General features: G+C 45.5%; 1 protein-coding gene across 2 annotated transcripts in view; it reads left to right on the top strand.

Annotated features, from left to right (window-relative positions):
- Positions 1–21,134, top strand: part of ROCK1 (Rho associated coiled-coil containing protein kinase 1) — a 251,358-nt gene that overhangs the window by 194,301 nt on the left and 35,923 nt on the right. For both annotated transcript variants that reach the window (XM_069731169.1, XM_069731168.1), the window contains exons 15-22: positions 83–174; positions 1,796–2,042; positions 3,570–3,676; positions 7,317–7,467; positions 13,589–13,749; positions 15,450–15,634; positions 20,023–20,092; positions 20,394–20,497. In XM_069731169.1, the coding sequence (XP_069587270.1) occupies positions 83–174; positions 1,796–2,042; positions 3,570–3,676; positions 7,317–7,467; positions 13,589–13,749; positions 15,450–15,634; positions 20,023–20,092; positions 20,394–20,497 (1,117 nt within the window). The remainder of the gene's footprint in view (positions 1–82; positions 175–1,795; positions 2,043–3,569; positions 3,677–7,316; positions 7,468–13,588; positions 13,750–15,449; positions 15,635–20,022; positions 20,093–20,393; positions 20,498–21,134) is intronic.

The raw sequence follows: 21,134 nt of genomic DNA, 5'->3' as shown, positions 1-21,134 counted from the left end.
TGGTTCAAAGTGACATGAAAGCAAAAACCAGAATAGGACGCATGTTTAATTATTATTATTTTTTTCCCTAATCTCTGCACAGTATCCACAATAAAAGACCAATTGGAAGATTTGCGGAAAATCAGCCAGAATTCTCAGATGACAAATGAGAAAATTCCACAGTTACAAAAGCAAGTAAGTGATCCCTATTTTCGTGGTCTGGATTCTCTGCATTCATATTATTATTTTGTTTTCTTGACATTAGAGAAACTTGCACTCAAAAATACTTTACCGTGGATAGTTATTTTTTTCAATGTGCTTCCATAGAGACAAAAGTTGAACGTTTTCGGTCCACATTCGGACCTTCATCAGAACCATTATACTGGTATACTGGGAAATACGTATATCCTGTCAAAACTGGTTCCAACAGAGTTTTCAAAGAAGCCTGGATGCAAAGATTAATCCTGAGTGTGTCCGCGCACATGGAGGGCGACAGAAGTCGCGTGGACACACTCAGGATTCCACTTCGCATCCAGGCTTCTTTGAAAACTCTGTTGGAACCAGTTTTGACAGGATATACGTATTTCCCAGTATACCAGTATAATGGTTCTGATGAAGGTCCGAATGTGGACCGAAAACGTTCAACTTTTGTCTTTATGGATGCACATTGAATAAATAACTATCCACGCTAAAGTATTTTTGAGTGCCAAGTTTCTCTATTGTCTGGATTGCTTTGGGCTGGATGCCCTACTTGAGCACCTAACTCGCATGATGGTACGAGTGCCGTGTTGTACCACTACAAATTATTTTTTTTTTCTCATTCATTATCTCTTCCCACATATTTTTAGCCTTCTAAGCTTATTGAATCTGAGAAAGTCATTTAGATGTACATAGACCCAATGCTGATGAAAAGTGTTTCCCAAATAATCGGATAATAGTTTAAAAAGCACCGCATTTATTGCACTTCTAGGGTCTAGCACTGGCTCTCCTCTGTTGCTCTGGAGTTTTTGCTGCTGCAGTGACATTACAACTACATTGCATATTACCGCTGCAGCCAATCATTGAGTGCAGTGGTTAATGTTGCCTACATCAACACAGCTGCTGAGTTCAGTGATTGGCTGCAGCTGTAATGTGAGCTGTATACGTGACACCACTGCTGCAGGAAATCGCACAGAGCGAAGCAGTATAATTTCTAATATATATGATTGATTGATGTTTAACCTATATTTGATTGGGGACCATTTTTCTAAAAGAGGAAAACCCCTTGAGGTGTCCCATAATTCTCACTATATAAAATCTTTCAATAGACGACATGAGGGTTTTTCTTAGCATCATATTCACAGGGAATTAGTTGCGATGGACTTGCCAACATTTTCTAGGTGCCAGTTAATTAGATATTTATTTTCCAATTCACCTCTTTTGGATTTCTCTTAGGCTAGATACACACTTGCGTTGTGCAGTCTGTTCAACACATCCGTTAAACGGACTGCACTAACGCAAGTGCCAACTTTGGCACTGCGCTAGCGCAGATGGAGCACCTACTAGCTCCATCTGCGCTAGCAGTGACGGAAACGCTGCAGCCTGCGTCTCGGGTCTGCCTCTCAATAACAGCACATCACTAGCGTACGCCCATTGTAGGCGTGCGCTAGCGATGCGTCCTCCATTGAAAGTAATGGCGTTAACGGACTGCGCTACACCGCGTTATGCCGCGGTGTAACGTAGTCCGTTAAATGGGTCACACTAGCGCAGTGTGAACCCAGCATTATAAAACTATGGCCATGCCTTATTGAATTTGTGAGAAATCTTTTATTCTTAGTTGGAAGAAGCCAATGATCTCTTAAGAATGGAGTCGGACACCGCTGCGAGGCTGAGGAAAAGTCAAAACGAGATGAGCAAGACTATATCACAATTGGAAGCACTTAATCGGGAATTACAGGAGAGGTGTCGGCTATTGGAAAGTGCCAAATTACAAGTGGAAAAGGATTTTTTTCAGCTACAGGCGGCCTTAGACTCAGAGAGGAGGGACAGGAATCAAGGATCAGAACTCATTGGTGATCTACAAGGTAAAGAGCAATGCGGTTACTTGCCTGACGTTTACTTTGAGCCTTAGTGTCAGTTGCAAACAGTGTTAAATTATGTGTAACAGCATCCACTCTTCTGGGAAGGATTTCTACAAGATTTTGGAGGGTGTGAGAGAATTGCCCATTCACCCAGAAGTGCGTTTGTGAGGTCAGACCCTGATATTGGACGGAAGAGCCTGGCTCACAGTCTCTGTTCGGTCAATGCTCTGTGCTGCCTGTCAAGTTCATCCACGCAAAACTCTCCCAAACATGCCGGTTTTACACCACTACATGTGACACTTAGCATCGTTCTTGGTGATGTAAAGCTTGTATTCAGCTGCTCAGAAATGGAAGCCCGTGCCATCAAGCTCCTGCCATGCAGTTTTTGTGCTGATGCTAAATAATGCCAGAAGAGGTTTGGATTGTGCATTGAGCAGAGCAATGGTGACTTTTATGTACTGTGCGCCTCCGCACTCGGGGACCTCACTGTTTTCTTTGTAGCTGTGGTGCGGTGGTTATTAAATAGTGAAGAGGGAGCGTGCTTGGATAAGGCGTTCTCGGGTGATAAGTGTCTTCAGCGTGCTCGCGACTGTTTGACAGACTCAACACATTCGGGGATTGCTTAACAAACAGGCATGTGTTGCAGCTGTTGATCAACCGCGGGGCCCAATCATATTTTTCGAGCACGGAGGAGACACTCAGCACATGAGCATGCCTGGATAACACTTTATCCCAGCACGTTTACTCATCGCTATTCGTAAACTCTTCAGATTTTCAATATCCTCCCTCAGTGGTTGGCGGAATATTTGAGAGAAAAGAAACGTCATGAACGGACACTGAGCTGTTGCTTGAGTTCAGAGAGGTTCTTAGAATGACCCATTCTGTCACTATTGTTAGTAAAGGCAGACTGCACGGCGAGGGGCTGGATTTTATGCACCTGTGGAAATAAGACTAAATAAAAAAAAAAAACCAAATACTTTTAATTTAAGGGGAAGGCCCAATACTTTAGTCTATATACATTGTGTATATAAAATGGTGGCTTGTGACGACTTGGGATATGATTCTGTAGTTAAATACTATAAGTATTATTGGTTTTGACTTTTATTTCACAAATATGATGAAAATGGATAAATAGACGAAAAGAATTAATGGCACTGGTTATAAACTGCATTGGTAAAATATGCAGAAGCACAACAAATTGCAGTGTGCAGGATAGCTCGTGGTACTGGTATGAAACGGAGCATTGTTCTGTACTCGTGCTCCTCGTTTCCTGGATGAGCATGATGCTGGGATGCCCCCTGTGCCCAGATAGTTATGATGTCTAAAGGGGCTTTCATCTCATTGGTAACAAGAGTCCTATCTCTCCTGTGAGTTGGAGGTCTTACATTGCTTCTTCTGTGCTGTCATTTCATTAGGTTCTTTAGTGAAATCCTGTTATAAGTTTGTTGTAAATACAATTCTGTGGCTGAGGCGTGTGCATCATCTTATTGACATCTTTTTTTTATTTTTTAATGAATTTTCTCCGTACAGCGAGAATAACATCAATGCAAGAAGAGCTGAAGCATCTCAAACACAATCTTGAAAGGGCAGAAATGGATAGGAAAGAGGGATTGGATCTCCTGAACAAGTCAGAGAAAGTTAGTGCTATGAGAAGTTCCTACTTATGACATTTAGCTCCTAATCAAATAATTAATAATGGAAATGAAATGTAAAATTCCGTACTGCATATGTGTATACTTGTTGGAAATGTGGGTGAAACTTGAAAGCTAGTTTCCTGATACTACAGGATGTACATTTACTGAAAGCATTCACACTTACGGATCCCATAGTGCATAGACATTCATACAGGCCAGGATTTGTTGCCTAACATTTTGGCTGAACACTCAGGGGTTTTACACCAGTACATGTTTCCCATGTACTTATCTAAAATACCTATAGACTACCATTACCCAAGCTTCGGTCATTTCAGACATACTTGTGTACACCTTATACTGTACTGAAAATAATTTCATTATAACTTTAGAGACGTTAACCCAAGCCTTTGAGGTATATACATACATGTGAACCCGAGTCCTTGAGATATGTATGTATGTGTGTGCATGTGAACCCAAGTCATTGAGATGTATGTGTGCACTTGTGAACCCAAGTCATTGAGATTTGTATGCATGTATATATGTGTGCGAATGTGAACCAAAGTCATTGAGAGATGTATGTATGAATGCAAACCCAAATCATTGAGATATGCATGTATGTATGTGTGCGCATGTGAACCCAAGTCATTTAGATATGTATGTGTGCGCATGTGAACCAAAGTCATTGAGATTTGTGTGCATGTATGTGTGCACATGTGAACCTGTCATTGAGATTTGTATGCATGTATGTATGCGTGCGCATACAAACCCAAGTCATTGGGATATGCATGTGTGCGCATGTGAACCCAAGTCATTGAGAGATGTATGTATGCATGTGTTATCATGTCAACCCAAGTTATTGAGATTTGTATGCATCTGTATACTTGTGCACATGTGAACCCAAGTAACTGAGATATGTATGTATGCGCATGTGAACCCAAGTCATTGAGATATGTATGTATGTATTGTAGCATTTCACCTACTACGTGTCTTGGGGGACACTCGCTTGGCACGGGATTAACGCTCTCAGGCACAGATTTCTCATAAAACACAGTCTCTTAAGTTTATTTCACTTCAGCATAAACCACATCCTCACGAACTTGGCAACAGCTTGAACACCGTATGTATATATTCAACGTCCATCACTTACCCCGATCAGCATAACACACGGACCTCGTCCGTTACCTGTTGGCGACCTTCACAGGTTCCTGGATACCTCTTGGCCTCAGAGGTGCCCCATACACAATGTCTCTCTCCTCTGACCCCAGTCAGCATAACACGGATCCCTTTCCGTTACCTGTTGGTGCTGCACAGGTTCTTGGATACCTCTCCTCCACAGAGGTATCCTTCTCACTCACCCCAGTCAGCATTACCCACGGTTATGAGACCGTTCAACACACTGGCATGTGCCAGGTCCAAAGCTCCACCACGTGCTCTTCAGGGAGATAACACTCCCAACACATGGGCTCTCCAGGACCTTCAGCACGGACCACTCAGGTCCAAACACTCTCACCATGACCCACACCCTGGTCACATTATCTAGGTGTAACCACTCCCCCAGGTGGGAGTGTGGGTGTGTGTGGCTAGTTTGACCCTCCCATCTCTCATAACTAGCCCTGCCAGTCTCCCATTAGAATTACACATTTACATGTGGGACTACAGGTCCCAGACCACAACACAACTTCGGACTGACAGCGCAGAGTGTCCTCTTCTGCGACACACATACCGACCATCTACAATTCTGCCGGACTTTGTCTCATCACAATTATGCCTCCAAGTGCTTCTTAAAGTGCACAGCCCCTGGCTGTAATATTGGTTACTGCACCACAGTATGTTTGCGCATGTGAACCCAAGTCATTGAGATATGTATGTATGTATGCCCATGTGAGCCCAAGTCATTGAGATATGTATGTATGCCCATGTGAACCCAAGTCATTGAGATATGTATGTGTGCATGTGAACCCAAGTTATTGAGATTTGTATGCATGTATGTACTTGTGTGCATGTGAACCCAAGTCATTGAGATATGTATGTATGCGCATGTGAACCCAAGTCATTGAGATAGTCATGGCCAAAAGTATTGACACCCTTTGCAATTCTGTCAGATAATACTCATTTTCTTCCTGAACATGATTGCAAACACAAATTCTTTGGTATTATCCTCATTTAATTTGTCGTAAATGAAAAAACACAAAAAGAATTGTCCTAAAGCCAAATTGGATATAATTCCACACCAAACATAAAAAAGGGGTGGACAAAAGTATTGGCACTGTTCGAAAAATCAAGTGATGCTTCTCTAATTTGTGTAATTAACAGCACCTGTAACTTACCTGTGGCACCTAACAGGTGTTGGCAATAACTAAATCACTCTTGCAGCCAGTTGGCATGGATTAAAGTTGACTCAACCTCTGTCCTGTGTCCTTGTGTGTACCACATTGAGCATGGAGAAAAGAAAGAAGACCAAAGAACTGTCTGAGGACTTGAGAAACCAAATTGTGAGGAAGCATGAGCAGTCTCAAGCCTACAAGTACATCTCTAAGACCTAAATGTTCCTGTGTCTACCGTGTGCAGTGTCATCAAGAAGTTTAAAGCCTACGGCACTGTGGCTAACCTCCCTAGATGTGGACGGAAAAGAAAAATTGACAAGAGATTTCAACGCAAGACTGTGCGGATGTTGGATAAAGAACCTCGACTAACATCCAGACAAGTTCAAGCTGCCCTGCAGTCTGAGGGTACAACAGTGTCAACCCGTACTATCCGTCGGCGTCTGAATGAAAAGGGACTGAATGGTAGGAGACCCAAGAGATCTAAAAATGGCAGTTTGAAGAAGGCACCCTTCAAATATCAGGGACCTGGAGCAGTTTGCCAAAGAAGAATGGTCTAAAATTCCAGCAGAGCATTGTAAGAAACTCATTGATGGTTACCGGAAGCGGTTAGTTGCAGTTATTTTGGCTAAAGGTTGTGCAACCAAATATTAGGCTGAGGATGCCAATACTTTTTTCTGGCCCATTTTTGGAGTTTTGTGTGAAATGATCAATGTTTTGCTTTTTGCTTCATTCTCTTTTGTGTTTTTTCATTTAAAACAAATTAAATGAGGATAATAATACCAAAGAATTTGTGATTGCAATCATTTTCAGGAAGAAACTGAGTATTATCTGACAGAATTGCAGGGGTGTCAATACTTTTGGCCATGACTGTATGTATGCGTGCGCATGTGAATCCGTCATTGAGATTTGTATGCATATATGAGCATGTGAACCCAAGTCATTGAGATATGTATGTGTGCGCATGTGAACCCAAGTCATTGAGAGATGTATGTATGCGCATGTGAACCCAAGTCATTGGGTTGCGTATGTATGTTTGTGTATTGGCGCACGTTAACCCAAGGCATTGAAATGTATGTGTGTATATGTATGCGTGCTTATGTTAACCCTTGTCATTGTGGTGTGTATATATATATATACACACACACACACACACACACACACACACACACACACACACACACACACACGTTTCCTTTTTGCTCTGAACATTACACATGCTCTTTTCTTAGGATTTCTGATTGACATTGGTTGCTCCATCATTGTAAGTTACTATGTGAGTGTTGATTGTATTAAACATCCATTTGTTTTCTTTATAACAGGAAAAGAACAATTTAGAAATAGAGCTGAACTATCAGCTGAAGTCTTTACAGCAGCGGTTGGACCAGGAGATCAATGAGCACAAGGTGACGAAGGCGAGGCTGAGTGACAGACACCAGTCATTTGAGGAAGAGAAGTCAGTAGCTATGTGTGGTGAGTCTGGATTCCCTTTGGATTATAACTAAATTGTAGCTATACTTAAAGGGGTGTTTCTGTTTTAGAAATCCAGAAACCCCCTGCCACCGGGGTGTAGTTTGTTTAAAGAACAAGAAGGGGAAAAAAAAGTCTTACTCACCCAAGAAATGATACCCCTTTCTGCGGGCAGAATGAAGCAGTATGGTCATTACGTCCCATAGACATGAATGGAGCTGTGGTGCTCGTGTACGACCATGCTGCTCTGTTCAGTATTAAATGCAATTTCATTGCCGAGTGGATCAGTTTTTCTAGAAATAGTGCTTTTCTTTCTTGCCTCATTGGGGGACACAGATAACTGTGGGTGTATGCTGCTGCTGCTAGGAGGCTGACACTATGCCGACAATGAAAAAGAGTAGCTCCTCCTCGGAAGTATACACCCACCGACAGGCACCAAGTACCTCAGTTTGTGCTTAGTGTCTGTAGCAGGTGGACCTGGATCTCCCCAGATCCGCAGCTAACCCTTTTTTTTCTACAGGTTTGTCATGTTTTATTAACTCTTTCCTGTTGTTTTTCAGATACAGCGTTAGGGAAACAGGGTGTTGTTTTCACCCTGCCTTCCCATTATAGGCGGCTGAGCGACCAGTGTGGTGTCACTCACATCGCAACTCTCAGGCCCGCCGGAAGGACTATATCCCCTGTCACCTTCACAGGTGCTACAGGGCTGATTCTGGTGGCCAGTCCTCGCCATTTCCCTCCTCACCCCTCTCCTCGGCCCTAGGGGGGGTTGATGCCGTCTTCTACACCGTCTGGATGCAGTGTGGGAAGAAGGATCTGAGTTTTCGGTGACCCTCCCACTTTTGGGCCCCTGGATGCTCCTCATCGATTATGGGACTGGACTTCTATCAGGTACAGGGGAACTACAGAAGCCGCTCTTAACTATTACGTTTCGTGCCCTTTTTACCGCTATTCTCCAGCAGACCCGCTGCCCCGCGTCCCCTCATCCCAGTGCAGGCCTTTCTAATCGCTCTTTACCTCATTCTGTCAGGGCGCACTCCCTGGCATTTTCACTTTCGTGTCAGCCGAGTTGGCCACGCCCCCTCCTCGTGCGCGCTTTCTCGGTGTCTCCGGCCAATCAGATGTCATACTTTACAAGGACACGCCCCCCTTGCCGTCTGTTTTATCTCATTGGCTCCACGGCTAGGCCACTCCTCCCCCTTCACGCGAGGTCTCCTGTGTTCCTCCATCTTGGAAGCTGTGTAGCACCTCGTGCATCGCTCTGCCTGGACGGATTTTTTTCGGCTCGGGGGACACAACTACCTTCTGTTGCTGCTATCGCTGGTCGGGGAGGCTCTTGTTCTCTGCTTTCTCTATGCCCCTGATTTTTCAGCTAGCCTCCTCCGCAGTATATCCACCAGACCCCTCTGGCAGATAACACAACAGGCTCTACATACAGTATGTCCAACTCTGCAGGGGCTTCTATTTCCAAGCCCACTATAATCCATTACGCCTGTGCACGTTGTAAGAAAAAGTGATCCTCAGGCCAGTTGTCATCTCTGTCAGTCCTGCAGTCCTCCTACCATGTCTGCCCCCACAGGAGCCTTCTGACTCCCGGGATGAGTGCACTCCCCTCTCCCCAAAAGTGGACAGTTGCTATGTCCCAGTCAGTCTCTGACCTGACTAAGGCATCCCTGTCTCTGGTCCAGGCGCTTAAACGACTTCCACAGCTGTCTGCAGCCACCAGTGCTCCGAACGTCTCTCATGGCGATTCGCCCACACCTGATACCGACCCTCAAAGAGACAGACCAGCCAGCAGTCCCTCTCGCTCCTTTCCCAACCACGAGGAGTTTGAGTCTACTCTGTCTAAGCACTGGGAGCATCCCGAAAAGCGCTTTCCGGGTAGAAAACACCTAGACGTCCTATACCCTTTTTTAGTGCCGATCTCCTTGCCAGGTGGGCAGTCTCCGAAGGTGGATCCGACTCTTTCTCGTCTGTCTTCCAAGACTGTTCTGTTCGTACCGGACTGTGCATCTCTTAAAGACGCAATGGACAGGCAGATCGAGACACTAGCTAAATCAGCCTTTAAGGCAACTGGCGCTTCCCTCTGCCCCAGTTTCGCCTCCACCTGGATGGCAAAGGCCATCTCTGCAGGGGCCAAGATTCTTCTCTGGGGGCATTTTAGCTTTGGCTTCTCCGGACGAACTAGCAGACCAGATTAGCCACGCTGGCAAATACGGTTTGGCTGCCTCCTTGGATGCAGCAGCTTGTTCGGCCAGGGCAAGTAGCAACAAAGTGGCTATACGCCACATCCTTTGGCTGAAGGCACGGAGCGCAGATTCCACTTCCAAAAAGTCCCTCACCAACTTAGCCTTCCAAGGCTCCAGGCTCTTTGGGGCTCGGCTAGACCAAATAATTTCGGACGCTACCGGAGGCAAAAGCACCTCTCTCCCTCAGTCTAGACCCAAGCATTTTTTTCAACAGAAAGGGCCCTTGGCTCTTTCAGCCTTTTCTCCCATTTGTGGTTTCGGATTCCTCTTCAGTACAGGAGCGTCCCTCTACCTCAGGCGACCGAAGGAAACCCTCCTACAAACCAGCCCCCAGCTGGAGGCCTTAGGGCCAGCCCTCAAGGTCCTTTGGGTCCCGCTCCAACAGGTTCCTTTCTAGGTGACGGGTCGCCTCCAGCTGGAAGTCTTTCCAGGGTGGGAGGCAGGCTTCAGGCTTCTCTCTTTCAAGGACGCCTGGTTGTCGGTGGTCAGTGACGCCTGGGTCAGGGAGATCGTTACCTCCGGTTACATCGAGTTTTCTCCCCTCCCTGAAAATCGCTTGTTTGCTTCTCGTCCACCAAAGCAGCCGTCCCAATTACCCGGTTTTCTCCAAGCAGTATCTTCTCTCGTCACCGCTGGTGTAGTCGTTCCCTTTCCTTCAAACGAACGATTTTCGGGTTCTACTTGAATCTCTTCGTAGTCCCGAAAAAAGACGGTTCTCCGTCCAGTTCTGGACCTGAAATTGCTGAATCATCACGTTTGTCTCCGCCACTTCTGGATGGAATCCCTACAGTCAGTGATCGCCGTCATGGAGCTGGGAGAATTTCTCTACTCTGTCAACATTCAGGATGCGTACCTGCATGTCCCTATTTGTGTGAGGCACCAGAGATTCCTTCGGTTTGCAATCCAGGACGATCACTATCAATTCACGGCCCTTCCCTTCGTCCTGGCATCTGCCCCCAGGGTTTTCACCAATGTTATGGTGGCTGTCATCGCCATTCTTTGTGCCTGGGGGATTCTCATTATCCCTTATCTGGACAATCTACTGATCAAGGGATCTTCTCATCGAGACTGTGCGCTAAGCTTTCAAATCTCTCTGGACTCCCTAACCCGTCTCGGCTGGATCATCAACCTAGACAAGTTCTCTCTGATTCCCTCCCAGCGTCTAACATTCCTGGGCATCGAGTTTGATACGAACGTGGCTCGGGTCTTTCTCCCGAAGGACAAGTTCTCTGTTCTACGCAAGGCAGTCCTACCTCTAAAACACCCATCCCCCCCGTCCCCTACGATTCTGTATGGGAGTCCTGGAAAAGATGGTTGCATCCATGGAAGCCGTGCCTTTCGCCCAATTCCACACTCGCCCCCTCCAGCTGTTCCTTCTGTCCACTTGGAACAAATCTACAACTTCCCTGGACCGTCCACTTCGTCTGCCTCTCTGTATGGCAGTTCCTGACCTGGTGGACTCCGTCCTCCTCAGTCCTGGTAGGGAGCTCCTTCCTCCCCCTTCAGTGGCAGATCATCACCACCAACCCCAGTCTGCTCGGATGGGGAGCAGTCTTCTGACAACACACAGCGCAGGGTCGCTGGTCTGCCCAGGAGGCTGCTCTTCCCATCAACCTTCGGAAAATCAGGGTGATCTCCCTTGCCCTATTACACTGGCAGTCTCTCCTGACAGGCGGGCCCGTCCGCATTCAGTCGGACAACGCCACGGCCATGGCGTACTTGAACCACAAGGGTTGGACTCGCAGCAGTCAGGTGATGGCGGAAACGGCAAAGATTCTGCTTTGGGTGGATCGTCACGTTCTGGCCATATCAGCCATTCACATTCCGGGGGTCGAAAATTGGGCAGCCGATTTCTTAAGCCGCCAAGGCCTGGCAGCGGGCGAGTGGTCTCTCCATCCCTCGGTCTTCGTTCAGATATACCAGCGTTGGGGCACTCCGGACGTCGACCTCATGTTGTCTCGAATGAACCATAAGGTAGCTCAGTTCGTAGCCAGATCCTGGGATCCTCTGGCCATTGGCCACAACGCCCTTGTAATTCCTTGGTCCCAGTTTCAGCTCCCATACCTGTTCCCTCCTCTTCCCTTGATCCCAAGGGTCGTAAAAAAGATAAAGGCAGAGGGCATTCCGGTTATCCTGATAGCGCCAGACTGGGCAAGGCGCCCTTGGTATGCGGAACTCGTGAACATGCTCTCTGATGCCCCCTGGAGGCTCCTAGACCGCCCAGACTTTCTCACAAGGTCCGCTCTTCCACCAGAGTTCTCAGTCTCTGAGTTTAACGGCATAGCCATTGAGGCCGCAGTCTTAAGGGAGTCCGGTTTTTCACACCAGGTCATTCTGACCATGATCAGAGCTAGAAAACCAGCTTCCTCCCGCATTTACCACAGGTACTGGAAGGCTTTCGTCTGATGGTGCGAAACAAACCATGTTTTTCCGAGGTCCTTTTCCCTTCCAGACTTTCTTTGTTTCCTTCAGGCAGGTCTCGACTCGGGACTATCCCTCAGTACCCTGAAGGGTCGGGTCTCCGCTCTGTCCATTCTTTTTCAGAAGGACCTGTCTTTCATCCCTGAGGTACGGACCTTTCTCCAAGGAGTCGCGCATCTTGCCCTTTCTTTCCAGGCCCCGTAGGTACCTTGGGATCTCAACCTGGTTCTGGGTGCTCTCCAGGCTGCGCCCTTCGAACCTCTTCAGGACATTTCCTTTTCCCTTCTTTCCTGGATGGTGGCTTTTCTGATTGCTGTTACATCAATAAGGAGGGTCTCCGAGTTGGCAGCTTTATCCTGCCGTTCTCCATTTCTGATTCTATATCAGGACAAAGTAGTTCTCAGACCTGTCCCTCCCTCCCTTCCTTCCTCCCCAAGGTGGTGTCCGCCTTCTACATCAATGAGGACATCGTTCTTTCCTCATTCTGTCCTTCCCTGGTTCATCCCCTGGAGAAGTCTCTTCACAAACTGGACGTTGTCAGGGCCATTCGGGTCTATCTTTCTAGAACTGCCTCCTTTCGCCAATCCGATTCTGTTTGTCATCTCTGAGGGTCGTCGGAAAGGTCTTCAGGCGTCCAAGTCCACGATCTCTCGTTGGATTCGTTCAGCGATAAAGGAAGCCTACCACATTCATGAGAAACTGCCCCCTCCAGGGGTGCGGGCCCACTCCACCAGAGCGGTCGGAGCTTCCTGGGCTGTTCGCCAACCAGACTTCCGCTATACAGGTCTGCAAGGCCGCAACCTGGTCATCCTTGCACACTTTTACGAGGTTCTATAGGGTTCATACCCAGGCTTTGTCTGATGCATGTGTTGGTAGGAAGGTACTGCAGGCAGCGGTTGCTCACCGTCCGACCTGAACCCTTTCTCTTAGTCCTTTTCTACCCACCCTTTTCTCGGACTGCTTTTGGACGTCCCACGGTTATGTGTCCCCCAATGAAGCAAAGAAAGAAAGAAGGATTTTTTGGTACTTACCATAAAATCTCTTTCTTGGTGCTTTCATTGGGGGACACAGCTCCCTCCCTACTTGTTTTTCTGGTACCGTGTTTGGGTCTAAGCGCACTGGTTGAGTTGGTACTTTTATGTTCTGAGTTCTGATCGCTTCTCCTACTGCTTTTTACACCAACTGAGGATACATGGTGCCTGTCGGTGGGTGTATACTGCCGGGGAGGAGCTACTCTTTTTTTTTTTTTTTTTTTTTTTTTTCCTTTTTTGCATAGTGTCAGCCTCTTAGCAGCAGCATACACCCACAGTTATCTGTGTCCCCCAATGTAGGCTCCAAGAAAGATTTTACGATAAGTACCCAAAAATTCCCTCCTTTATACATAGCATGTAATGACACTCGACCTCTTCCAATTGCTGTTATCTACAAATATAATTGTTACATTTTGGTTTAAGAAATGGAAATTAAAGTGAAAGCAGAAAGAGCAGCGAAGGAGAAAGCGGAGAGCCGGAGGATGGAGATAGAGAAGCAGTGCTCCATGCTGGATTTTGACCTCAAGCAGTCACGTCAGAAATTGGAGCACCTTGTCCAGCAGAAGGAAAGGCTGGAAGAGGAGGTATGGATGCATGGGCATGGAGGAGTGCAGCCATTATGCTTCTACTGGGAAATGACAAGATAAATAGCTGCCTGACTTTAATCTGTAATTAAAGGAAATCTGTTGGGGTTTTTTGTTGTGTAATTCAAGATCAGCATGATGTAAAGGCTGAGAGCCTGATTCCAGTGAAATGTCATTTACTGGCCTGTGTTTAGTCGTTTCAATAAAATCAGTGCTTTATCAGCAGGAGATTATTATTACAGGACTAGGTGTCTCATGCCTCCTAGTCAACTTCCCTGTATAACCCCGCCCCACCACTGATTAGCAGCTTACTGCTTATGCACAGTGTACACAAAAATCTGCTAATCAGTGTTGTGGATGGGGTAATACAGGGCTCAGCATTCTGTGAACTGCTAGATCTGCAACAGAGTAAACAGTGATTGTATCAAATTAACAGCATCCAGATGAGCAAGTGACATATTGCTGGCATCAGGGTCCCTGTCCCTACATCATAAATCTCAGATTACTTAGCAAACACCTGGTGACGGTTTCTTGACATACCTACAGATTAAATGACTTTAAAGGGAGCCTGTCATGTCTGATAATGCTATAAATCTGCGGGTTAATAGTGTTATGAAGGTGCCCAGTTGCAGTACTATAAGTGCGGCACGAGGGAGAAAATGTTTTTTCCTTCTGGGAGCTGTCGTCATGCAGACGCATCATTGCAGCTTCAGTCACCGCTCACACTGCTGTAAGCACGTCGCTCACTTTTCCGGACAGCCGGCTCTGCAGTGCATTACTGTTATGTGGTTTTCCGTTGTGACAGGTTCCCTTTAAATCTAAAAGGGAAAAGAGCCGGTCACTTGGTCTTGAGCCACTTATCCACAGCTTGTTCTTACGCAGAATGGGTTTAGCGTTCCAACCATGGCTAATGTACTGAATGTACTGTCCTCATCTGCACAATGCCACAAATGCAAATAGTATAGATCGCCATGGTTTACTACGCTATTAACACCGCATGCAGGCATTATGTTGTTTGCTGCGGCATCTCTATTTAAAGGGAACCTGTAACCAGGTTTGGCCGATATAAGATACGGCCACTGCCTTTCAGGGCTTATCTACAGCATTGTATAATGCTTTATATTGGCCCCCGATCCGACCTGTAAGAGAAGAAAAATAACTTTTATTATACTCACCTGCAGGGCGGTGCGGTCCGATGGGTGTCGCAGGTCCGGCTCCTCCCATTTTCTTGCGATGCCGCCCTCCTGCCTGAGTCATGGCTCCCCGGCATCGTGCTCCTGCGCAGGCATAGTTCACCAGTACGGCTACTGACATGTCACTGACCTGCCCCCTAGATTGCATAATGAATACCTGTACATAGAAGAAACCCTTCTGCAGGCAGGTGCCAGCTTTGGCCCCTGCGTGCTGCATAATCGCATGTTTATTGTCCTAGTAATAACTATCCTTGATGTTATTGAGAAAGTAAAAAAAAAAATATAAACTTATAAAGTTTTTTTTTTTCCACCCTTTGGTTTAGGAAGACAGTTTGCATTATTTTAACCATTGACTGTCTAATTTCGACCGCCCTTTCATTTACTCATTAGTTGTTAATTTGTTTTGTAATTTTCTGTTCTTCATGATTTGTTAACGCTCACAGATCAGAAATCTAACAGGAGACTATACTTTGTCACAAAAGCCTACTCCATCTTTGTGGTCTGCAGGTAAAACATCTGACACAGCAGCTGGAGCAGGAGGCGAAGAAAAGGATCACGACGCAGAATGAGCTGAAGGTGCACGCGTTTGAGGCGGACAATTTGAAGGGATCTGAGAAACAGTTAAAGCAGGAAATTAATACGTTGTTGGAGGCAAAGAGGTTGTTGGAGTTCGAGCTGGTGCAGTTGACTAAGTGCGTACATTGTGCTTCTGTATATCAATGTTTTCTATCATGTAGGTTGGCGTACAGCTGATCAGTCACCAGATTACACAGTGCATGCATACCGTACTAAATAGATGTCTTGGAGCTGATAATGATGCTGTCATTATTTGGAGAGTCCGTCTCCAGATGGCTGTGTCATCCTTTATAAAAGTTTAACTCATTCTGCACCCACCTTGCCTGACTGACAGCTCCTCCGTGTCCCCCCCTTTCTGCTGAGATCTCACACTGCTCAGTATAAACTCCAGCTTTCAGTCAGGCTGGTGGGAGGAGACAGAATACACTCCAGAGCTATTTCATATTTCTGGAATCCTCTTAATATCTGAATTTTAAAGCCATTTTGACTTAGATTTTCATAGTATAGACACTACTTTCATAAGGTCTGAGATCCATTTAATAATGTATATAGTGTATATTGTGAATTCTGGTGACAGATGTGCTTTAATGCTTGCAGTTCTAGTTATATCAGGTGGTCTGTACGGAGGGTTGTGCATGGGAGACTTTCAGCACTGTGTGGCTACGAGGATATAAGACCACTTGTGTTCCCGCTTGCATGTCTTGTTGCCAGATTGAAAGTGTAGGTGCAAGGCTGTTAGAGCTACTCCTGATCAGCGCCAGGCATTGTCTCACCTTCTATAGTGATGGCATATGGACAAGAGATGCCATGGCTTTATCATAGGTGGGGGTTAACCCTTTGGGACCCTTACCTTTCCTAAGAGGGAAAGGGACACAGTTCTGCTTTACTTCTGAGTTCTGCAATGATGGATTATCAGAAGGATTGTGTGGCCTTGTAGTGCAAACGTATGGATCAATCATTATCCAGTCTCACATGGATACCCAGGAAAGCCTTGTCCACCATTGCTGTGGATTTGGCATTTTCTCCTGCTGATAAGCCTGTTCTCAGTGCACAGTTTTGATAGCTGGGGACATAAAGTCTACCAGGGACTGTAGTATGTGTACTTGGTTCGTGTTTTGGCAGACACGGATGTTCTTGGCAAGATGTTAAAGGTATTCCCATGTTATTAATTGTTTTAATTGTTTTTCTCAGTGGTCATAGTCCTTAATCTTATCCGTCTGATTGACCAGCACATGTCAAGTGTCACTTTAGTAATGGTTTTAATATGTGCGGCACCAAAGTGGAGCCTCAGATATTAGAATTTCATCTGCCACCGTTGCTGTATGATGTTGTCCTATGGTTGGAGGGCACCTACTAGATCATTGCATTACTCAGTGGTCTTCATGGTGTGATTCTTTTGTGATCCTGTTCGCTGCTCTGCTCGGATCTTTGCCATCTGTGCTCTGAATTAGAGCCTAACTAGTAGAAGCCCCAACATTCCCTAATTGCCAGTGAGGGACATGTATAGTATGAGGGGTAAGGACTACAGAGTCATGGTAGGTAACCATGCTTGGCTGCTACATGGGTGAGATATAGAAGGTCAAATTCTATATTTTCAAACACAGGTGATGGGGTTTCCCACAAACAAAGTACATTTTCATCAATAGATCTTGGAAAAATAATAATTTCTACTATTGGATGTGTTTAACCTTCATCCAGCTGAGTAGGTACAATTGTAACTATTCCGTTTGAAAATTGCAATAACTTTTTTTGTCGAAAAGCCGTAGATGGCTGAAATTTCGTGACCTATCTGCAGTTTTGGTCCAGAATATATTGGCCAAATTTCAATAAAATATATATGAAGGTACAATTGTACCTCTGCAGCCTGTTAACGTTGTAAAATTATGCAGCCTGACGAAGGTTAATAAAAATGTTCCTGTGCTGAGATAATCTTTTAAATGTGCTCCTGCTGTGTAATGTCTGTGTCTGACCGGGCAGGAACATGGTCTGATCATACCACAGCTCCTAGGTAGGGGAGAAAAGAAAAAGTGAGTATACAGACATTATGGCACTGGATCACAAAATTATTCTTTCTTTGGAGATAAAGTTGTTAAAAACCATGCAGGGAAATGTTTTACTTTAAAGAATCTGCTGTGATCATGTGCTCTCCTGTCTCTGTCCTCTTTTGTTTCCTCTCCTGCCTCTTTTGTGGTATAATCAGACGATTTCCCTCAGATTATCTCGGCACAGTAACATTTTATTTAAATTCTTTCAGTTGTGGAAATTATTATCTTTCCAAAATCTAGTGAGTAAAATGAACGTTTGTTTGTGGGAAAACTCCTTTTAAAGGGCATCAAGGGCAACATGAATCTGTCCCATTGCGTTGTTGCAGCCGTGTGTGGTTTGTTCTGAAACGCTGTTTTTCCTTAGGGTATGTGCACATATTGCGGATTCTCTGCGGATTCGCAGCGTTTTTTGCAGTGCAGAAACGCTGCAGATCCGCAATTGATTTGCACTACATTGTAAATCAATGAGAAAAAAAATGCTGTGCACACTTTACGGAAAATTCGCTGCGGAAACGCTGCGGTTTAAAAGTAGCATGTCACTTTTTTTTGTGAATCTGCAGCGTTTTTGTACCCATTCCATTATAGAACACCGCAGGGGTAAAAAACGCAGCAAATCCGCAAGAAAACCGCAGCAAAAAAACGCAACAAATCCGCTGGTGCGTTTTCTGCCAGGAGAGGCAGAATCCGCACCAGAAATTCCTAAGTCTAATCCGCAACGTGTGCACATAGCCTTAAACCCCGCATTCTCTGAAAGACCACCTGGAACTATGGGTATCGGATGACTAGTCAAAGGACAGTCCATGTCGGCTTTTTTTCTTGACTGACTAGTCTCTCCATATACACGTACATATACGGGGTGAGAAGAAGCCACCAGGGTCTGAGAGACATAGTCCATGGCTGGCATTGCACAGTATATAGTCAAGTTCTGGTTGGCATTTGTAGCTTGGAAACAGTGATGCCTGCTGGTAAGGGTTGCCCCTCCAATAGTATAGAAACCCCACGACACTCAGTTGGACATGCGATTAAGATGTTTTATTGATAACCGTAAGGATTGCCAACATTTTGGTCTAATGGAGACCTTAGTCACGGCCTGTGGTTCATAGCGGACACAGAGGGTGACCACTCGTGACCAAAAGGTTGGTTGTCCTTACTGTTATGTCATGCTGACTTACGGAAAAAAAAATTAAATCTTAACCTGCGCGTCCAAGTGAAAGTCGTATTTCTTGTACTGTTCTCTGAAACCTGCAGTAACAATGTTTCCTGTAATGTGTGTATGTCTGCGAGCATGAAAAAGCAGACACACGGAACATATATAAAAGGCACACTTGATTTTTTTTTTTTTATCATGTTGTCTTTGAAATTAATCTGTTAAGAATTGAAGACAATTCAGGTGGGTGTATATATGTTTTATATAGGACATGGAATACTATTGTAACTCTAAGGAGGGTTATCCTAGAGTGGACCCACAAGGTCGTGGAACCGAACCTCCCCAGGGCGAGCTAACCCTAGTTGATCCAACCCCTATGCAGGGACCTTCAGGGACAGGCGCTGGGGATTCTAATACCACGATTGCTGGTGCCGAGGGGACGACTCGTAGGGACCCGGGTACAGAGGATGGGAACTCAAGGAGTGGAAGCAAGGGAGAAGGAGGCAGACGAGACACGAGTACCGTGGCACAGGAGGTAGCAGCAAAAGGAGAGAACACAGAGGGCTGGGATGGAGGAGACACTTGGGGGACTGGATAATGGAAGATAGACACTAGATGTAACAAGTAATCAGGTGGTGTTGGAGGAGCACCGGGAGTGGGAGTCGGGAGACTGGAGCAGAGATGTAGAGTCCTGGGAGCACCAAGAGCACGGACAACAGGAGGCACTGTAGGGAAGACAGGAATTAGGCAGAGTAAACCAGATACAGGGAATACACACAGAGAGCACATATGGGAACCTGAGCTTTGCGTGAGAAGACACGATAATCAGGCATGGCCCAATGGAGATGGCGGTAAGAAATACCCGGAACTTACTTGCCATTGGAGCAGAGACCCTTCCGGGTTAACTTGCGGCAGGCCCCTAGAACGCGAGTGTTGCACACCCCAGCGTCTTCAGCCAAGCAGGAAGTGCTTGCACACTAGAACTCAGCTGCCAACCGGGAGGCAGGAAGCACCAGAGAGGAACAGGAACGCCCCGGCCAGCAGCGCGCCAAGACGCTGGAGCAGGCTATGGGCGGTGAGTGTCCAAGGACCTAACAACTATACCGGTTTTTTTTTTGGACAAGAAACTGAGGATTTTTCATGTTTGTGTGAACTTAGCCTATGAAAAACTGAATACAAGTAAATTTTCTCTTAGTCACTTCGATGACTAAAGAGGAAACATTTGCATGTGCAATTGGATAATGTTTATGGCTCTGAAATCCTAAAATAGTCGCTGTTCATCTTAACCTTTTTTTGTTTGTTTCTTCAATAGGCAGTACAGAGGCAATGAGGGTCAAATGAGGGAACTTCAGGACCAACTTGAAGCGGAGCAGTATTTTTCAGTAAGTAATGTATTAATCATCTGTGTTTTTTGCATACGGTATGATTTTAGATGAGTATACAATGGTCGGCAATGACCAAGGTGATACAAAATTATATTTCAAATAGAATCCTGCTGCGTCTGTCGTATTTATAGGCTACAAAATGAATCCAGATGAAGATGAATGCTGCCACAACATGTATTCACTGTCCCCATTCTGACATTGCTGTAATTATTAGCCGTACTGTTCTCGCAATTCTGTTTGCTTTGTTAAATCCTATGACTTTGATCTGCTTAGTATTACATCTTTGATTGTCCTGCAGACACTGTACAAAACTCAGGTTAAAGAACTTAAGGAAGAAGTCGAAGAGAAGACGAAGCTCAGCCAAGAATTAGATAAGAAGTTCCATGAAGTTCAAAATGAAAAGTACGTTCCCCCCCCCCCTTTTTTTTCCTTTTTATTCCTGCATGTTATGAAGCAATACAGACATTGAGTCTATACTCTCTTCACAAGAGAATATTTACCTCGTTCCTCACGTGTACATACTGATGTAAAAGGGGAGCTTTTAACTTTCACCATTTTTAATTGTACATTGTGCTAAATTGGTTTCACACTGAGATGAATGAAGACGGACATTTAAAGGAAACCTGTCATTTAGATATGGGGATCATCTTCTCAGTGTATGGGGAAGTGTCTGTGTAACCCTGATTACATCATTGGTGGTGTCCCCTAATAATAGGTACATGGGGACCTCACCAGAGGTTAAATCGCTATACAAAGACAAGCACTGATATTACCGCCATATAGTGACCATGTAGTGGTGGATACCAGTCCTACAGAACACGTAAGAGATTACAGTGCAGCTACAGATCGCACTTACAGCTGATGTTCATTCACTTTTCCCATCTTTTCTGTCTGGCCCAGACCAACATGGTGACTTCTCCAGCCAGGACTCATCTGCAGAGCTTACAACAGACACATCTGACTTCTCGCATTTCCTGCACCATCCACATCTATTCCAAATCTGCACAAAGTTCTTATTCTGCTGTCACCAAAATGCGGA

Source organism: Ranitomeya imitator, chromosome 6 (genome assembly GCF_032444005.1).
Source record: "Ranitomeya imitator isolate aRanImi1 chromosome 6, aRanImi1.pri, whole genome shotgun sequence".
Taxonomy (NCBI): Eukaryota; Metazoa; Chordata; class Amphibia; order Anura; family Dendrobatidae; genus Ranitomeya; species Ranitomeya imitator.
The sequence above is the reverse complement of the archived record's forward strand: the minus strand, read 5'-3'. Positions and strand labels throughout refer to the sequence as shown.